This window comes from Melanostigma gelatinosum, assembly GCF_949748355.1.
Source record: "Melanostigma gelatinosum genome assembly, chromosome: 11".
Taxonomy (NCBI): domain Eukaryota; kingdom Metazoa; phylum Chordata; class Actinopteri; order Perciformes; family Zoarcidae; genus Melanostigma; species Melanostigma gelatinosum.
Window position 1 is genome coordinate 10,222,170 of NC_136644.1, and position 18,317 is coordinate 10,240,486.

At 46.7% G+C, this 18,317-nt stretch overlaps 1 protein-coding gene across 1 annotated transcript in view; it reads left to right on the plus strand.

Annotated features, from left to right (window-relative positions):
• sh3pxd2aa (SH3 and PX domains 2Aa) overlaps nucleotides 1-18,317 on the plus strand; it is a 92,306-nt gene that overhangs the window by 23,053 nt on the left and 50,936 nt on the right. Inside the window, exons 3-5 of the mRNA XM_079278688.1 lie at nucleotides 1,279-1,354; nucleotides 3,765-3,841; nucleotides 6,048-6,139. Of these exons, the coding sequence (XP_079134814.1) occupies nucleotides 1,279-1,354; nucleotides 3,765-3,841; nucleotides 6,048-6,139 (245 nt within the window). The remainder of the gene's footprint in view (nucleotides 1-1,278; nucleotides 1,355-3,764; nucleotides 3,842-6,047; nucleotides 6,140-18,317) is intronic.

Here is an 18,317-nt window from a genome sequence, read left to right on the forward strand (position 1 = left end):
CTGCGTGCATGTCAAACAGCTGTCGTGTCTCAGGCTCCGTCCCACCTGTCCGTACCATTTTCTCTCTCTGTGATCCCACGACGGCCAGTGCGATGGGAAGCAGGCTTCCTCTTGGAATCCTCAGGAATCTGTCGGCAGCGTCAGGAAAGGCTTGAACCAACTTCAGTCTGATCAAAGACGACATGGGCCCAGAGCTGACATGTCGAGCCTTAGAGGGGCTTCATTCCTTTCCAGTGCCACACATGAATGCACACACACACACCCATATACCTTCACAACCACTCAGCCTTTGGCTTCGATTCCCCCCCCCCCAGTCCAAACAGCAGGGTCTGCTGCTCGTTTTGTGCTGTCGAAGCAGTAGATGATCTGGTATGGATGCAGGAAGACTAGGTAGAGTCCTCTTGACTCTCCACCCAAGTGGAACTGGGGGACAAAAGAAGACGGGAGTTCAATAGAGAGATGCATGCAGATTGACAGAAGCAACTGGATCTGGGGACAGATGTGTCACAAGGGGGACATTAGGGATGTGAGTGTGTGTGTGTGTGTCTAGATGTCTCCATGCAGGATGTCTTGAAGCCCCATCTGGCTGTTTGCTCACTTAGTCCCTGAGGGTCTTTTACAGCCATCAGACACTGATGTCTCCTCTCCTCCCCCACGTGGGAAACACTTTGCTGCATTGCTGTACAGTACGTCTGCTAGCCCTCTGCATCTCTCCTCTGCTTTTAGTCTCTCTCTCTAATCCCTCTCGTGAATGATTCATTTGAAGGGTGACGCGGGGTAAACACAATATGGCTGACACACTCATCTACACCCCCTGACCTGCGCTGTATCTCTCTCTCTCTCTCTCCGCCTGCTTTGTCTATACCTTCTCTCTGTTTCTCTTTCCCTCCATCTTCCCTTTTTCTCTTTCTTTCTGCCTACCCCTTCCAGCTCCAGTGTCAGCACTTCTCCTCTCACCGCGTTCATGTCGCTGTGCTTTATGAATTCATCGGAGCTCGTTTGACTCCCGTGAGCCCCGCAGCTCACCGAGCCGACCGCTGCACCATCACGACCACAGACGCTTTGACGGGCTATGGTTGTTCATGTGAAGGAGGCCCAAGACAGAATTTCTTATGTGTCCGCAGGAGTTTTTTTGCCACATAATAAACTGAAATAAGTGTGAATCAAATCAAAAGAACACTGAGACTATTGTTTTCTCTCTGAGAGTAAAATAAGCAGCTTGACGTCGCACATTTACCAAGAAGACACGATTAAAACTCTCCCCTCTTGTTTCTCTAGATGCAGATACTTGACAAGTTCCCAATTGAGGGAGGGCAGAAAGACCCAAAGAAGAGGATCATCCCATTTCTCCCAGGTAATAGCCTGCTCCAGAGCTCCAGTTATCTGAACAGGCTCCCATATTAATAATGTATGGCTGGCACTGGTGGGGGGGTCAATACGAGCTGGTTACTGACGCTTGCCTGTGCTGCATGTGTGTGCCCGTGTGTGTGTGTTCCCGTGTTACTGCTGATGAGGCGCTCTCTGTGACTTTCAAATCTCAGCCGTGGTGGCATGGCGGTATGTCTGTGTGACTTTTGTTGTTGTTTTGTTTTAAGGACATTGAATTGTGTGTGTGTTTCTATCTGAGGTTATGGATGCATTTGATTGTTTCATGAGCTTGATATACAGTGTGTGTGTGTGTATGTGTGTGTGTGTGTGTGTGTGTCCTGGTATTGATTTGAGCCATGCCCCACATGCTTGTCTCTCCTGCTGGAAGTCGTCGGCTGACATTCAGGCTCATGGTGACCTGCAGCCTGACAGTGATCGATGAGGGTGTTTATGTGTGCGGGGCAGAGGGTGACAGTGATTCTGCTAATCACACTGGATCCTGTGTGTCTGTATGTGTGTGTCTGTATGTGTGCGTGTGTGTCTGTATGTGTGTGCGTGTGTGTGTCTGTATGTGTGCGTGTGTGTCTGTGTGTGTCTGTATGTGTGTGTGTGTCTGTATGTGTGTGTGTGTGTGTGTCTGTATGTGTGTGTGTGTGTCTGTGTGTGTCTGTATGTGTGTGTGTGTGTGTCTGTGTGTGTCTGTATGTGTGTGTGTGTGTCTGTGTGTGTCTGTATGTGTGTGCGTGTGTGTGTCTGTATGTGTGTGTGTGTGTCTGTGTGTGTCTGTATGTGTGCGTGTGTGTCTGTGTGTGTCTGTATGTATGTGCGTGTGTGTGTCTGTATGTGTGTGTGTGTGTCTGTGTGTGTCTGTATGTGTGTGTGTGTGTGTCTGTGTGTGTCTGTATGTGTGTGTGTGTATGTGTGTGTCTGTATGTGTGTGCGTGTGTGTGTCTGTATGTGTGTGTGTGTGTCTGTGTGTGTCTGTATGTGTGTGCGTGTGTGTGTCTGTATGTGTGCGTGTGTGTCTGTGTGTGTCTGTATGTGTGTGCGTGTGTGTGTCTGTATGTGTGTGTGTGCGTGTATGTGTGTGCGTGTGTCTGTATGTGTGTGTATGTGTGTCTGTGTGCTCCTGTATGTTTTGTCATGCAGATTTCTTTGGCTTCATCTTGGAGTGGCATGTGTCTGTTTGTTTAGTGCAGTTGATTTTAGTAAACGCTGTGTTTAAGCCCTGTGGCCAACACATGGTCCCAGCATCTAAACTCTCTGGGTCTCTCTCTCTCGCTCTGTCTCTCTCTCATCCACCTACCTCTTGACTATGAAGCCATGGGGCCAGATGTAAACATTATTGACTGTCTGCGTTTGGTTGAGGATAAACTCCTCTCCCTCACCTGAGTTCAATAAGCCGTGGACAATGTTTCTGATTAAGGTGGCCTATTGATTCAAACTGTTGCCGTGTATATCTCGAGACAACTTCATTTGGCTCTTGTTTGGTGTCAGCTGGATGTTGAACCTCAGTGCTGGTCTTGGTTTTGACCAAATTGTGTCCATAGCACCGCCGGCATTTTGAAGCCATTGAATACCACCGGCTGCCTGGAATACCTGTTCAGACTCTTAGTCTTGTTCACTTATTCTTCTGCAATAACGTAAATGCTCAAAGGAAAACATCTATTCATGCTTCACTCAAAGGTTTTCTTCTCAGTCACCTTTACATCTCACTGAACACTGCTATTTTGTAATGCTCGACACAACTTTGGCTTGGTGTGAGAATTTACTTCTCTTTTAAAAAAAGCAAACAGATTTGTGGAAGTTTTAACTGGATTGAGAATCGTGGAAGATAAGAATGTTGATTCTTACATGAATTCCCAGCGTACAACACCAGGACCAGTAATGCTAATGATAGCATGTTTCAGCGGGTCATTGAAGGCGGACTTGTACTTGTCTGGAGCCCTGGTGCTGGTTAAAAATAATATTTATCATATTGCATAAGTAGAGCTCCCTAAATAGTGAGCTGATGATACAAGAATCATTTGTGATTGGAGGAGGTTGGTGGGAGGGGTGAGAGCAGGGCCTTCTACGGAGGACCCATGTGTGTATTTATCCTATTGTCATAAGGAAAGCCATGTCACAGACAGAGGTCATGAGTCCTCGGGAGGAAAGCGGGGGGGGGGGGGGGGACTACTGAGATTGCTGAGGCCATGAAGGGTCTCCAGCGTACATTACTGACATCTCCTGCTCTGCTGGGGAATGACATGAAGCAGCCATCAGCACTGCTGGATGTCAGCTATTCACTTCTCTCCTCTTCCTCTCCGTCTCTCATCATCACACCGTTCCTCTGTTTTCCTCCACCTCCTCCCTCGTTCTGATTTTTTTTGTTCTCTCCTTCTCCTCCCCTCCAGGAAAAATCCTGTTCCGGAGGAGTCATGTGCGAGACGTGGCCATGAAGCGGCTGCGTTTCATCGACGACTACTGCAGGGTAAAGAGGCTATACTGTAAACATCCTTCAGTTCCCCATCTGACTCTGGGAAACACCCCCCAAAGGTCAAAGGTCCTTTCACATACTTTAAACATGGCACCCATGAGACTGTAGCCACAGTAGGGGACGTGGAAAAGTGTCCTCACAGTGAAGACCTGTGTATCTGAGCAATCTCAAGAGCCTGTAATGAGCTCTGACACTCAGGCACACTGGTGGGGGAACGATGGAATCTCTTCCTTCTACAGTGAAATGGTTTGTTCATTTCCATGTGTGCCACAATCACAGAAGAAGGGCGACCTATGTGTGGCCCAAACTTCTCCGTCAATGCACTACACAAGACAGACTCTAGCTCTGCTCCATTGTTGCAGAAGCTGTGGTTCCACTTGTCTTTTTCAATGTAACAGACCACATGCTGAGGTGGACTGGCTCGCATTGAGTTCAGATCTCAGTGAGGTGTGGACAGCATGTGGAGACAATGTGGACAATTTATCAGACGTAGGTCTCCATCATCTTCCTCCCACACAGGAGTTCCTCTCTAGAGTAGAGCAAAGAGAAGAGAGGAGGACACCAGACTGGAGCCAGCGTAGACCTGCTGTCTGAGTCCTGTTATCCTACTGGTGATGAAAACACAACATTTCATGATTTTGCTGCTCCAAAATAAAAGCTTTTAAATAACATAATAATGGAGGACTTTAATTGTGAAGAATTTATAGGAATGTGTCTTAAACACTGAGTTAGCGTAGCTTTGTTAGCGGCTATTCTTCAATAAAAAACAGTATACTAATTCTGCAGGGAGGAAGAGAAAGCAGCAAAAATAACGCGGGACTTTTATTGTGAAGCATTTATAAGAAATGACATGTTGGTCCTCCGTTTTACAGCCGCTCCTTTGACCATGAAATATATCCGATCACTATCCGATCAGGCAGGCTGCACTGAAGTGTTACGTGTGGACACACATGAGGACACAGCTGAGTTTCGATCCGCCTCATCTGATCACAGAAGTCGCATTTAAAAAGACAAGTGTAACCAGGACCAAAGTCAAACTCACTAACAAGCTGATCCTCATTTGGTCCAATCAGGAAAGAAGTTCTCCTACGAAAGAGCGTCCTTTTCCTGGAAGAAACAAAGAGACCTAGAAAGTAACAGCCTTCTTCAAGTCTTCAGTTGGAGGGAGACTCGCCTTATCACTTCCTGTTCTCTCTCTCATTCGATTTTATATTTTTATTTTGCAGATTTCAGATTATTTTCTTTATCACCCCCCCCCCCCCCCCCCCCAACATCTAATTTGTGATTGTCTCTACGCACACAATAGGGAGCAATTAGTAGGCCTTCATTAGGAAGGGTTAGCCACAGTATCCACTCAGTAATCAGGACCAAAAAGAGTTTAAAAACAAAAAGATACACACAAAAATGACTGACAATGGCCGTGCTCCTTCTCTCAGCTCAGGCAAAAAGGCTTCCTCATTACCCAAATAACCTGCAGCACTCTAATGTTTACAGAAGCCGTAGCGAGCCGCTTCTTTTGCCCGATTCCGCGCTGTTTACTTCCTACATCCTGTTTATGAGACAAACAGAGGAGAAAGAGTAATTACCCAGGGTTCTCAGAGCGTCTGCTCTCTGGAGATGGCAGGGTGCTGAGTCCAGCCAGCTGTGGGAGATACGGCCCTCTTCAATCACAACCACGAGGCTCTTTCAATATCCACATAGATCGGATCCCATGAATGAAACATGCAGGCCGCTGACAATGGAAAGCCCACACTGAACATATGCCCTCGCATGTCTTATGCACCCTGCACCCCGCTACTGTACATGAGCTCCTCCTTTGGTTGGAGCTGTTCAGATCATTAAATATAGATGGCTAGTCAGACATATGATCCTCTCTCTGACTGCCGTGTGGCTCTGTCAATGAACACACAGAGGAGGAAGGATGCTTGATTAACCAAGTACTCCCCCTGCACACCCAGACACTATTATTTTCCAAAGAAGCCTGTATGATGCCCTTTAAAGGGGCTATATAAGAGATACATTACTGATACGTTATCACTAAAGGGGCGTTCAGAGGAAGGATTTCAGTCAAAACAAAAAAAGGATGTGGACAGCCAGGTCAAACAGTCACTGGGGGAGATGAAGATAGGTCAATGAAAACAACAACAACAGGACTAATCAATCAGCTGGTCTTTAACCTCCCCGTTCTCTCTCTTCTTAGGCGCTGGTGCGACTCCCCCCTCAGATCTCTCAGAGTGAGGAGGTGCTGCGCTTCTTTGAGACAAAGGCCGAGGACGTCAACCCCCCAGTGGAGTGAGTGTCACATACTGTACACAGAGACACGACAACACACCCGTACGCATGCTGTCTGCTCAGACTAATCGGCCATCTGACTCAGTGTCAAGCTCTCCAGCCACACCGTCGTTCCTGTTGTGCTGCACTTTCACTCAAAACCCCACTGAGGATGGTAGCTTATGCTAATGTGGGTGGCGCTCCCAAAACACTGGTCTGAAATTGGTGTTGACATCCTCTTTTGGAGAAAAAAAGAAAGAATGTTACTGCAGGATGAATGTGAATGTTCTATGTGGTGTAGTGGTCAAAGCAAGACTTCGTCATTTGAAAGAACATAGGTCCTCCTTTTACCAATGAAAAGTAGAATTCATAAGTGATAAAGTGCACACTTTGTGAGTTCAATACACTGAGAGGTTTTGCTTGTGTGGTGTGACCAGTAGCTTCAGTGGCTAATGTTAGCGAACATGTGCGCCTGTGTTCTCTCGTCATAGATAGGACTGTACTGAATAGTTTCAAACTTCATTCATGGAGTTTTTTTTTGGGTGATGATTTCATGAAATATGACGACAGACATTCAAAATGTCATTCAAAAACCTCAATTGGCGCTTTGAATGTAAATATTCAGTACAGCCCTAGTCATAAATAAACATTCTAAGAGTTTTATTATTAAAATAAGACAAGTAGTAAACATGCAGAGGAGGAGGCATGTTTAACAGGAAGTATGAGTTCTGATCGTGGTCCCGTTCCACTGATGGAGCTTCATTAGGTCACTTAATGATGATGTCTTTAAAGCAACTGACTCAAGAGAATTGTGGGAAATGCAATGTGTCACTATCTCGTAGTGGCAACTAGTGGGCTCAACAACAGTTGCACAGGCTCACTTTATTTTTTCTTCACAGTGTTGTTTATTTATGAAGGTCAATATGTGTATGCATAGAGAGAGATAGAGATAGTAATAGTGATAATAAATATGAAGTAGAACAAAAAAAACTGAAGTAAATAAACCAACAGTAATGATAACAAAAAATAAGACAAAACAAAGAGACAAATAATTGAAATATGGATAAAAACATAAAGGTAAAAATGAAATAAGAGTTTTAGCAAGAATACTATAAGAAATTCAGTAAATGAAGAAAAAGAAACAATTTACAGTATAAAAGAGAAGAAGAAGATAAAAAAAACAATGCCATGATTTTTCTGAAAGGATGAATAGTGTCACTTTAAATCCTAGACGGACAAACTTTCAGTATTTGCTCGCTCGTGATCATGAATCAACAAATCCAATCCATTATTATGTCATATAATACACTTCTGGAACATGGGATTGTGTGAACTCTAGTTGAGTGTCAGGATTTCTCTGCATGGAGCAGCTTGTACACAATCTCCCGGATGTGCTTGTTAGCATAAAGCTACACAAAGTCAGCTCAGAATGTAAGCTGTTTATTTGAATGAAAGCATCATTGTTGCTCAGGTTCACAGTACTGATGTTTTTACTCACACTGATTACAGGAGCAGCATGCAAACATGATGATGATGAAGTCATCACATTTTTGATTGATAATGTTACTCACAATAGCTCAGATGCTAACACCTAGCATCTGTGTATCCCCCCCCAAAAAAATACAGTATGATTGTACAGTGGCTCAGCTCATTAGCTCTCTAGTCTATTCCCAGATCAGCTCTTTCTCTCAGAGTTCGTTAAAACCTCCATCTGACTGGTTTCAGAGCAGGAGATAGCCCCTTTGGGTGGTTTTTAATTAGAGAACACGCTCTCCTCTCCAGACCTGGAATGTCAGTATCACACTATTCCATTTTGTGATGTGCTCCTGTTCCTCCTCCCCCTCCTCTGCTGTCTGTAGTTTAGAGTATTGCCCTCGCCTTTCTCCGTTGGATGAGAGGAAAGACGTGAGGCAGGCAGGATTTACTGACCTCTGGCTGCCAGTGTTTCTTCAGCACAGAGTAATGAGGGTGTCTCTCCCTATCGTACTCTCCCTCCTCTAATTCTTTTCTATCCAACCCGGCCTCATAAATTCAGGTATAAATTGATGCAACTCGCTGACAACACAGCTCTCTCTCTCTCTCTCTCTCTCTCTCTCTCTCTCTCTCTCTCTCTCTCTCTCTCTCTCTCTCTCTGAGTGAGAGGGTGTTTTCGATAATTTTTTTTCTCCTTAGTTATGTATGATTAATTTAATGTGGTTTAGTGGTTGGTGTTCACTTTAGTTTAGTTTTGTTCTCTGTGCTTTTCTTTGGGTGTTTTTTTTCCTCCTGCCGGTGTTTCGCCGGGCGGTGTCTCTAGACGCCATGGTGAATGGAGACACGCTGTCCCACCTCACGAGGAAGCACGGCATCAAGATCGCCGTCGGCTCCTCGTGCAGCGTGGAGGACGTGGGGCTGGCTGTGGGGGAGAGGGTCGGGCACAGCAGCATCAAGTCGACCGCTCGGATGAACGGCGCCGTGGTCCTCTTCCTGGACCAGGTGGAAAAGGTGAACCGTGTCGTGGAGGCAGGCCTCACGGTGAACGGATTGTTTGTTCAGGTGTTGCCCCGGGCGCAGCCGGCAACTAAGGTTGTCCTTTCCAATGTCCCTCCCTTCATCACCGACGAGTTCCTCAGCAGAGAGCTGTCCAGACACGGGAAGATCGTATCCCCGATGAAAAAGATCTTGTCTGGGTGTAAGTCTCAGTTGCTGAAGCACGTGGTGTCCCACCGCAGACACCTGTTTATGATCCTTAACAACCGGAATGAGGAGCTCAACCTTCGCTTCCATGTGAAGGTAGATGATTATGAATACGTGATTTTTGCGACCTCATCGGCGATGAAGTGTTTCGGATGCGGTGAGGAGGGACACACCGTGAGGGCCTGTCCGAGGCGCGGGGACCCGGCTCTGCCTGGCCCGGGTGGGGCGGGGCCATCCGGCGCTGCCCCGCGGTCGCCCGCGGCTTGGGGCGGCGGTGGAGGTGGTGCTGGTGAGAGGCCCGTAGAAGTGGCGGAGCAGGGTGATGGAGGAGCCCTCTGGCTTCTTCTTCGGCCTGGAGAGGAAGAGTGGGCAGGGGAGGGTGATCCACTCACTGTTGGCAGAAACGGGACAGCCGGTTGTGGAACCAAGCCAGATTCGGAGGCGAGCTGTGGGCTTTTACTCCTCCCTGTATACAAGTGAGTACAGGAAGGAGGAACCCCTCATAGAGGAGTTCTGTGGGGGGCTACCTCAGGTCTCTGAGGGGACAAACAGGGAGCTTGACAGGCCCATAAGCTTGCCGGAGCTCAGTGCCGCCTTGCAGGGGATGCAGGGGCGGCGTGCTCCCGGCATCGATGGCCTCTCCGTAGAGTTTTTTAAAACGCACTGGGATGTGTTTGCCAGCGACATACTGGACGTTTTTAATGAGAGTCTGGCCTCTGGTTCCATGCCGATGTCCTGCCGGAGAGCGGTAATAACACTGCTGCCGAAAAAGGGGAACCTGCAGGACATCGGAAACTGGCGTCCTGTGTCTCTACTGTGTGTGGATTACAAGCTCCTGTCCAAGCTCTTTGCCTCCAGGCTGAGGGAAGCTATGGAGCAGGTCATCTATCGGGACCAGACCTACTGTGTGCCCGGCAGGTCCATGGTAGACAATGTCTACCTCATTCGGGACGTTTTGGAGGTCTCCAGCTCTTTGGGTATCGACACTGGTCTGATTTCTCTCGATCAGGAAAAGGCTTTTGACCGCGTTGAACACAGCTTCCTCTGGACAGTTATGGGGAAGTTTGGGTTCAGCGCTGGCTTCATAGCTAAGATCAAGGTGTTGTACAATGAGGTTGAGCAGCTGCTGAACTATCTTTAAGGGGAAGCCAAAATGAGTAGAAAGGCCAGAGTGGAGACCGGGGAGGGGCAGGAGGCTGGGGCAGTCTTGCTATGTAATATCAGGGCCAGACTCTGGCTAGAGTTCAGGTTTTACACACACATTGGAGATTTAGACGCTTTTAAACGACGTTGGTGTTTTGAAAATATAGTTTGTTCCATTGTAAAAGATAAGTTGGTGTTTGCGTAGGTGTTTACTTGATGGGTTATGTGTGGGTTTTTTAAAAGGAGCAATCAGTGATTTTAATGCATTAGCGCTTTAACTGTAAAAATTGATAAATGTGAATAAAGTGCTTTTGAAAAATCTAAATAAATCTCTCTCTCTCTCTCTCTCTCTCTCTCTCTCTCTCATTTGACTTACGCCCTGCATCTCTTCCAAGCCTTTGTTTTCTCTCCAAGAGCATGGTTCTCATGCTTCTTTCTCTCTCCTCTACGTAGTTGATGCTTAAAGAAACGGCATTAATCTCGTTTGGAGATGTGGGAGCCGTGTGTGTGTCAAAACAGGGACGAATTTGAGATATTTCTTTTTCAGCCACTGGAATCAGACAGGTGTTTACACAGGAGTTGCAAATGTGAAACTTGGGACACAAGGAATAGAATGAAAGAGGTACTTTTTGAGCAGTGTCTGTTGAAAAGATGGCTGCTCAGAACTGAACGTTTGGCCTGTGGTGTTGCTGCTGGCAGCTTTCTCGAGAACCGCTCTTACAAAGTCAACACCTTAGAAACACACCTGTATGACACACAGTGGTAACGTCATACACTCAAGTCACGGATCCTCACGGTCAGGAACACCAGTGAACTACAGTCTAGTTCAGGAGGAACCACCAGGGGCAGACTTTACTGTGGATAAAGGTAGACCACCTGGACCTGGTACCCCCAAAAAGCCCCAAACAGCTATAGATGTATTATGATGTTTAGATATGAATGATATTGAATTATGTTACTATTCTTAGTCATTGTACACTTAAATAACTATTAAAGGCCCCAAGGCTCTTAAACAATATGCAACTCAACTGTATACTACTTACTGTGTACTTCTACTGCAGAGGAAGACATTGAAGTACTACGTTTACCTGACAGAGAAATGTTACTGGTTACGTGACAGATTCAGATTTGACTCGCGGAATATAACAATTCAAATTATTCATTAAACTATTAGAATGGTAAGCTCCACCAAGTACATTGAAGTACATTGTGTTAATAATACCTCTTCGTTTGGTTTGTGGACTCTCGTTATGAAGCCTTGAGTTTGGCGTTTTCGCTGTCGCCATCTTGGAGTACGGCTGTCGCCATTTAGTTTTTTTGCAACCAATGAACAGAAGTGAATGCGGAGGGTTGACATAGAGACGTTGTGTTGAAGAAGACTTGAAACTGGAGATTGAGACCATAAACTCATGTTTACAATGTTTACTGAGGTATTAAATCAAGAGAGAAGTAGAGTCATTTTCTCATAGACTTCTATACGACCAGAGGAGTCGCCCCCTGCTGGTGAGTAGAGAGGATGCAGCTTTAACACATGAAGCATTGGCTTCACTCGGCAGAACCGGATGTTGCTGCCTGACTGTCTACGTTGCCTGATTAATGCTCTCCATGAAGATGAATGGACTTTAGGTGACTTGATTGTGCTTTTCTGCAATGTGCCCAGTGCTGACAGAGATGAGTCTACGACAGCGGTACCTCCGTATGAGAGCAGTGCAAGTGTGCTGCTTACATACACTTTATAAAAAGTGGAAGGCAGATAATATCCGCCAGCCTAACGCTGGCAAAACATTATTTTATTTTACAAGAAATAAGTTACAGCGCCCTCGTTCTCACTCTGACATGGAGAAGGCAGAAACAGAGTACCGGCAGCTTGTGAGGAGTGTGCAGGTGGGCAAGAAAAAGTCACGGTACGCCAGAGAGTCAAATATAGAAGTGCTGGTCCTCTTCAAGCGCTGAACCTCAGCGAAATATCCCTGAGCTGCTTATTCCACAATAACTGAGTCATCAGCAGGTCTCTAAAGTCCTAGCGTCAGTGTTTGTTGGCAGTTCCATTGCTAAAACTAAGAGACTGTTGCTTTGAGGTTCCTTTTGGACTGGTGGAAGATCTGTGGACACTGTGGACACCGTACTGTTAGCCTTATCTTTGAAACGGTTGATATATTTGATTTGATTTTATTCTTCTAAAGTCCCTATTTCATGGCCGTTGCTTTGTGTTTTATCATGAAGCACTTTTTGACGTGCTGCTCTTGAAAGGCGCTATGCTAATAAACGTCCTTACTTCCTCTCCTCCTCAATTACCTCCTGAGTTCGACCCTTCCTCTTCCCTTACTTATTTCCCTCTCTCCACTCATTGCCTCCCAGTCTCCCACCTCTGTCTACCCCCCCAGTCATCTGTCCATCCCACTCCGTCTGCTGAGGTGGAGACAGGGGACAGGCTCACTCAGCCTTAATGGATAAGCTGCTGCACTCCCCTAACTATTAGGATCAATAGCACTCGCTGGAGACCGTGCAGCACACAGCAGCAGCGCTAGGAAGGGGTTAAACACTTCAAGTGTGTCAGAGTGAGAGGAGTGGTCAGCCAAGCGTGCGGAGCTTCTGTGTGTGTGTGTGCATGTACGTGCTCTCGTGTGTGAGCGTTTATCGATCCGTCTGAAACGGAGCAGTTGTACACTTCGTGCAATTATATCTTTTCAAAAATGTTTGTGTTCGCAGCCAAACAGAGACAGCAGCAGGAGACGAGTCAGGACTAAATTGGTCTTGCTAGTTGTGTGCAGCAGCCTTTGTTGCTGTCAGGTTATTTCAGTGCACCTCCCGTCTGTGCTCCACAGTCTCTTTTCTCTCGCCATCATCCTACATGGATGCACTCATTCACCCAGACACCCACCCGATGGTGTCTGACTCACTGCTGCTCTGCTTCCTTACACACTCACTCACACAGGGTGTTGTCAAGGCTGGGCAGTAATCGCTTTGGGAGGGCCAGACTGTAGATGGGTGTGATGAACAGAGCGGGGCCAGGACAGCTACCAGGGTGATGAAATATGTCCTCTTCACCACTTGATTGGGGGGGCGGGGACGGGGCTAGCACAAGGCCAACGGTGCACCGAGCTCCCACGGTTTCTCTGATGAGCTTCAGAAGAATATATACAAGATGACATTTAGCTTCAGATTTTTAAGACTGGATCAAACTGTTTCTTATTTCTAACCCTGTCATCACTGTGAGTGAGTCATGCTTTGACAGTAGCCAGCACCAGTCTCCTTCTATATGTGAGATACAGTTTTTTTTCTGACTGTGATCTGATTAGAAGAAATGGGCCACATGCCTCACAGTGCTGCACAGGAATCGATCCCATCAATCAGAGCTCAGCAAGCACACGGAGCTCTCCTCTCCCCTGTCTGTGGAGTGGAGTACTGCAGCGGGGCGAAGCCACAAGCCCGCCTGATGTCACTCTTGTGCAATCAGCTGCTCCCTTTGTCAAGCTGAGCGTATTTTTTTTTTTTTACATTAAACGTATTTTGATTGGACTTCTGCTGGATCTCTGGTCGTTCTGTTGGCTTTTGACGCCTTGAAACGTCCTGCAGAAGAAAAGTACAACAAACGAGGATATTGGATATAAAGAAGAGACGTTATCATAACAGCTTGATGACATTTTTATGTTTCAAAAACAGGAACTGTGCACACATTTGAACTGCCCACAGGAAGTCCTCTGCAGAGCAGGCTCGTCTGGGTCTTTTACTCTGGAGGTCAGCGGCTCCCTCAAGGAGTCGCTGGATAAAGTAAACACATTTTTTATGAAGTTAGCCTCTTTCTTTGGAAATACTGTTCCGTTTTATCTCTACGTCTCTTAAATGTATTCAAATACATCAGTCAAGGGGAAATCATTCAATATATCTGTATTTCGATCTCCCCACTGCAGAGTGGACCGGTTGGGACGAATCTATGTCATGAGATTTGTATAAAAAAGAATGTTAATCAGAGGCAGGCGTCCGAACATTGGCTAACATTCCCCCCCTCCTGTCTTTACCTCGGCTCACAGAGCTCTCAGTGTCTGTCCATTTATCTCTGTCCAGATGTTCACACCGCACTGAGGCTGCAGTACGACCTTGCTTACATGTGGTGCGGTTTTGTCCTGTATCGTGGCGACTGAGGCTCAAAAATATGAATCCATCCTTTGAAGGATCTCAAGCAGAAAGGTTGCCGCTCTACGTAATGCACTGCATCAAAGTAAGGAGTCAGAACTCACAGCTTTCCATGGAGCTACATTAGCTCTGATTCTACCCTCCGGTACCTCTCCACATGGTGGCGTGCTTCACAACACAAACGGCTGTTACCGGAGTCCTCTGCACTCAGCTGCTCTGTGTCCAGTTCATCCCCCGGTGTGATCTGTCATCCACTCACAAACCTCCCTAAGGCTCTCCTTCCTCTATAAATGTATCCAGTGTCTTTTCTCTCTTTCTTTATGTCCATTTTGCCCCCCCCCTCTTGACACTACACTCCCCTTCCCCTTTTTGTAAGACATGATGTTTTCCTCTCTCTTGCGTAACACTTTTCCCACCATCTTGCATTTCTATGGAGTCAGTTAGCATGTGCTGTGGGCTGTGATTTGTTTCATGTGTCTGGGTCCTGCTACAGCAATCATATAACTATCAGCCTGAATGGTATTATCTGTCCTCTGCAGACCATAACCGTGACAAATGTCTCTATTCATATGCGCATACTGCATTTCAGCCATGATAAAAATATTCGCCACTGCCCCCCCCCCCATAGACATACCGTAGTGTGAGACATGGCCGACGTTATCATCATTCATCTTGCCCCCTCACAACCCTCCCCCTGAATAACAATCGGCATCGACCTTGGCTCGTGCCTCGAGGAGAGAGATGCTCCAAGATTATCAGATGATGAATGGGTTAAGACGTGAACTCCCGTGATTGGTCAGATATTGGGCCTAAATAGCAGGGCTGTCCCTGGTGACAGGGGGAAGACACATTCGGGTGTTTTTTGGGCTAATGAGGAATAAATGGGTGATACGGATTGGGGCGTATATGTGTCCAACTCTATCACTGATGTCGACAGGAAGTGTATATTTAAAGGACATCAATGTAACTTCTTTGAAAGGCTTACACTGCTACAGTCGCTAATGCTAGATAATGTTTTTTGTCATTGAAGCTGTTTTGACAAAAACAAGTAAATAAATTATTCAAAATGACCTCTCATCTTGTGAGGAAAGAGTCTGGAAGAAGTTTAAATCAGGAAGTAAAAAGCATCACACCCTGAGGGTTCAGGTCTTAAGGCCTCAGGGGGGCCACCAGGACTAGGCCTAGATTAACATCGATCTCCTTGTGATGCCAATCTGGGGGATGGGTGACAGGTTCTGGTTGAATCGAAGAATGTACTGTGACAGGGTTGGGGGCAGAGTGGACTTCCAGTCCGTCTTTGCTTAGAGCTGATCCCCTCTCTCACATGCGTCTGCCTGATGCATCCACTCGGCCTCAAGTCTCCACTAGATGTTCATTTCATCAGATGCTCTTGTGTGTGTGTGTGTGTGTGTGTGTGAGGGTTGTCCACATACAACATGCATGCCTGCACATGTCCAGCTGTAAGCATGTATAGTGTGCATGTGAACAGGTCTACCTATGCAGACACCCGGTGTAGTAATCCCACTGTGCACTTTGTGTCCAGTGTATCGGGGCCTTGATGCTCCTCACATGGGATGCAAACTTGTGTGTAGACCGGTGGAGGTCTGGATCTGGTGATGCTGAGGTATGAATGGGGTGGTGATTATAGGGATGAGAGAGAGAGAGTGTGAGAGGGAGAGGGGGAGAGAGAGAGAGAGAGAGAGAGAGGAAGGCTAAAATAATCTGTGGGAGTGTGTATTTCCTGGTGTTGCAGGCTAGCCCAGCAGGGGGTCATTGAGAGTCATTAACTTGCAGCCAGTTGGCTACACACATTGATTAGCCTATTATCTGACAACCCACTCATATCCGCTTCATGAGTAAATCCATCGCCTCCTTCTTTCACAATTTAGAGTTATACTATGTGTTTACAAAAATAATGTAGTTTGTTACTGTCCACAAACAAATCTAACTGTAGTAATACTACTAGACATCATTGTCCTATACCTCTCCAAACTGTTTTTTTAGCAATTTTAGCAATTTTAGTATGCAAGAGCCATTGAGTCATTTGGGCGGTACCTCATCTTGTTTACATGTATCTGCAACTGTGCAGAAATACACAATGAATAGACCAAAAAAAATAACAATGTTATTTATGAAGCTTTAAAGCAATAATATAAATGGCAGACTGATTCAGAGACCTCTCAGTAGTACCAATGTAAGTCTATGGGAAACCATGGCAACATGTTAGTTGTCATGGACCTGTTGGTTCGTTGTGATTCCATCGTTTGACCACTAAGCCAAATTAGCTGTATCGCCCCGTGCTCCTCGTGGGTGCTGCACACACACACACACACACTCACAGATTTCTCGCTTTATAGTTAGCTACATACTCAGTCATGCACTAACAGCTGACAATCCCTCGTAGTCAGCTGACCACTGAGCTGACCCGCCTGACCCTGACACCACACAGCCCGCCTCACCCAGACCACTCATCCATCCACCGGCTCTGGAGCTGATATGGACCGGCTCTGGATGGAAGCGACCTGCTCCACGGAGCCGTGGTCAGTGAATGCACCGTGACCAAGTGTCAGTGTGTGATGAACTGTGGTGACCACAATGTGTTTGAATGTCCGCGGCGGACCCATCTGTTGAAGTTTTTGATCGGGACATACCTTTTCTTTACTGTCTCTGACAGATTTAGACACACGCACTGACACCGATACCATTTGGGCACTCTGTGTCACGAAACAGCGCTGCTGTCAGAATAACAGACGTTTTGAATTGCACACGTTTGTGCATGAATAGTCAACAACAAGATCTGTGCATGTTCCAGTCTGTGCTGGGACGAAAGAAAACGTGTGTCACATCACTGCACATCATAGCAGTTAAACAGACGTATACTGAAAGGCTGTAAAATCTTGGTCTCCTGCTTCTCTCCTTAAAAATGGCCTTGAGATTCCACGTCGCCACATAAAACACCCTTTTCTCCACCACTGGAGGATGTATTCTTCACGTCGCCTCTCACTCCTCGCTTCCTCTCCTCCATTCCTCAAGGAGACGGAGGAAATGTTTGATTTCAGCCTCCAGGGACTCCGGTCACTGTGTTTCTGCTCTGCCTCCTCCTCCCACCATCTCTCTATGTCGTGCCCCCCCCCCCCCCGCCCCTCCCCTCCCCTGTGCCCTAATGCTTGGCAGATGCCTCCAAAACCATACCTCTAAAAAAATACAGCCCAAAATAGCCAGCCGCACCCCCACTGGCATGTCCCAATGTAATGTTGATCGTTAGTGGCTAAGCTAACAAGCTAAAGAGCTCTCTTTGTACTGTGTCACAGAAATGACGATCACAAACCAGGCTAATCTCGGTGCTGTGCAGGTTGCTAGCACGGCTAGCGTGGCTGCGTGTTGACTAATGTTTGCCTCCTGAGCTGTGTCAGTGGGCTAATGCTCGGGTGCCATGCAGGCATGTTGTTCTCAAGCCCTTTGTGAATGCTTAACGCTAACAGCCCGCCCACACGTGATGCGAGCCAACCTTTGCTTTGAGCCGCTCAGCATAACAACAGCAGATCACATGCTATCGATCCAATCAGCAGTCACTGTGTGTGTTGGGGTGAACAAACAGCTGTCCTCTCGGACTGCATCTGATCACATGATCATCTAATCGAGAACAACGAACCCTAGAGACTCCAGTGCAGTGCGGCCCTCACCCAGAGATCGGTGTAGACTCTACAGTCGGACCAGAAGCTGCCTCTGTCCTGATTGGGACTGTTCATAGAGCTCCACGCTTGTATTAGCCTTTTTAAAACATGCACAGCATGAGTAGCTGAACAGGCTCTGTGGGAGTTTGCTACAGCAGAGCACTTGTCATGCTGCTGCTGTTTTTCACCAAACAGAGCTCATTCATCGGCCCCTGTCCTCACCGCCTCGATAAGTTACAACCAGCCATTTCCAGGTTCCACTCTTACACCTATTGTATTGTCAGGCTGCTGCGTGGATCATTTACTGTTGGCGTGTTCAATTAACCCAGCAGGCACCCAGCATGCATATAGAAACTAGTTTGGCAGGTGGAGGGGGCCATCCTTTCACACACTGGGCCATTTGTACCATTTATGAACCTCTGAAAATATCAAAAACACATTGTAAATAGGGTAAATGTTGAATTATTTTATCACCATCCAATCTATTGGTAAACTATTGATGGAAAGAAGGTGTAGAAAGGGTGCAAACTGTGCTGGCTGCTGAGTCTGCTCGATGCTGTAAAGCAGGGGTC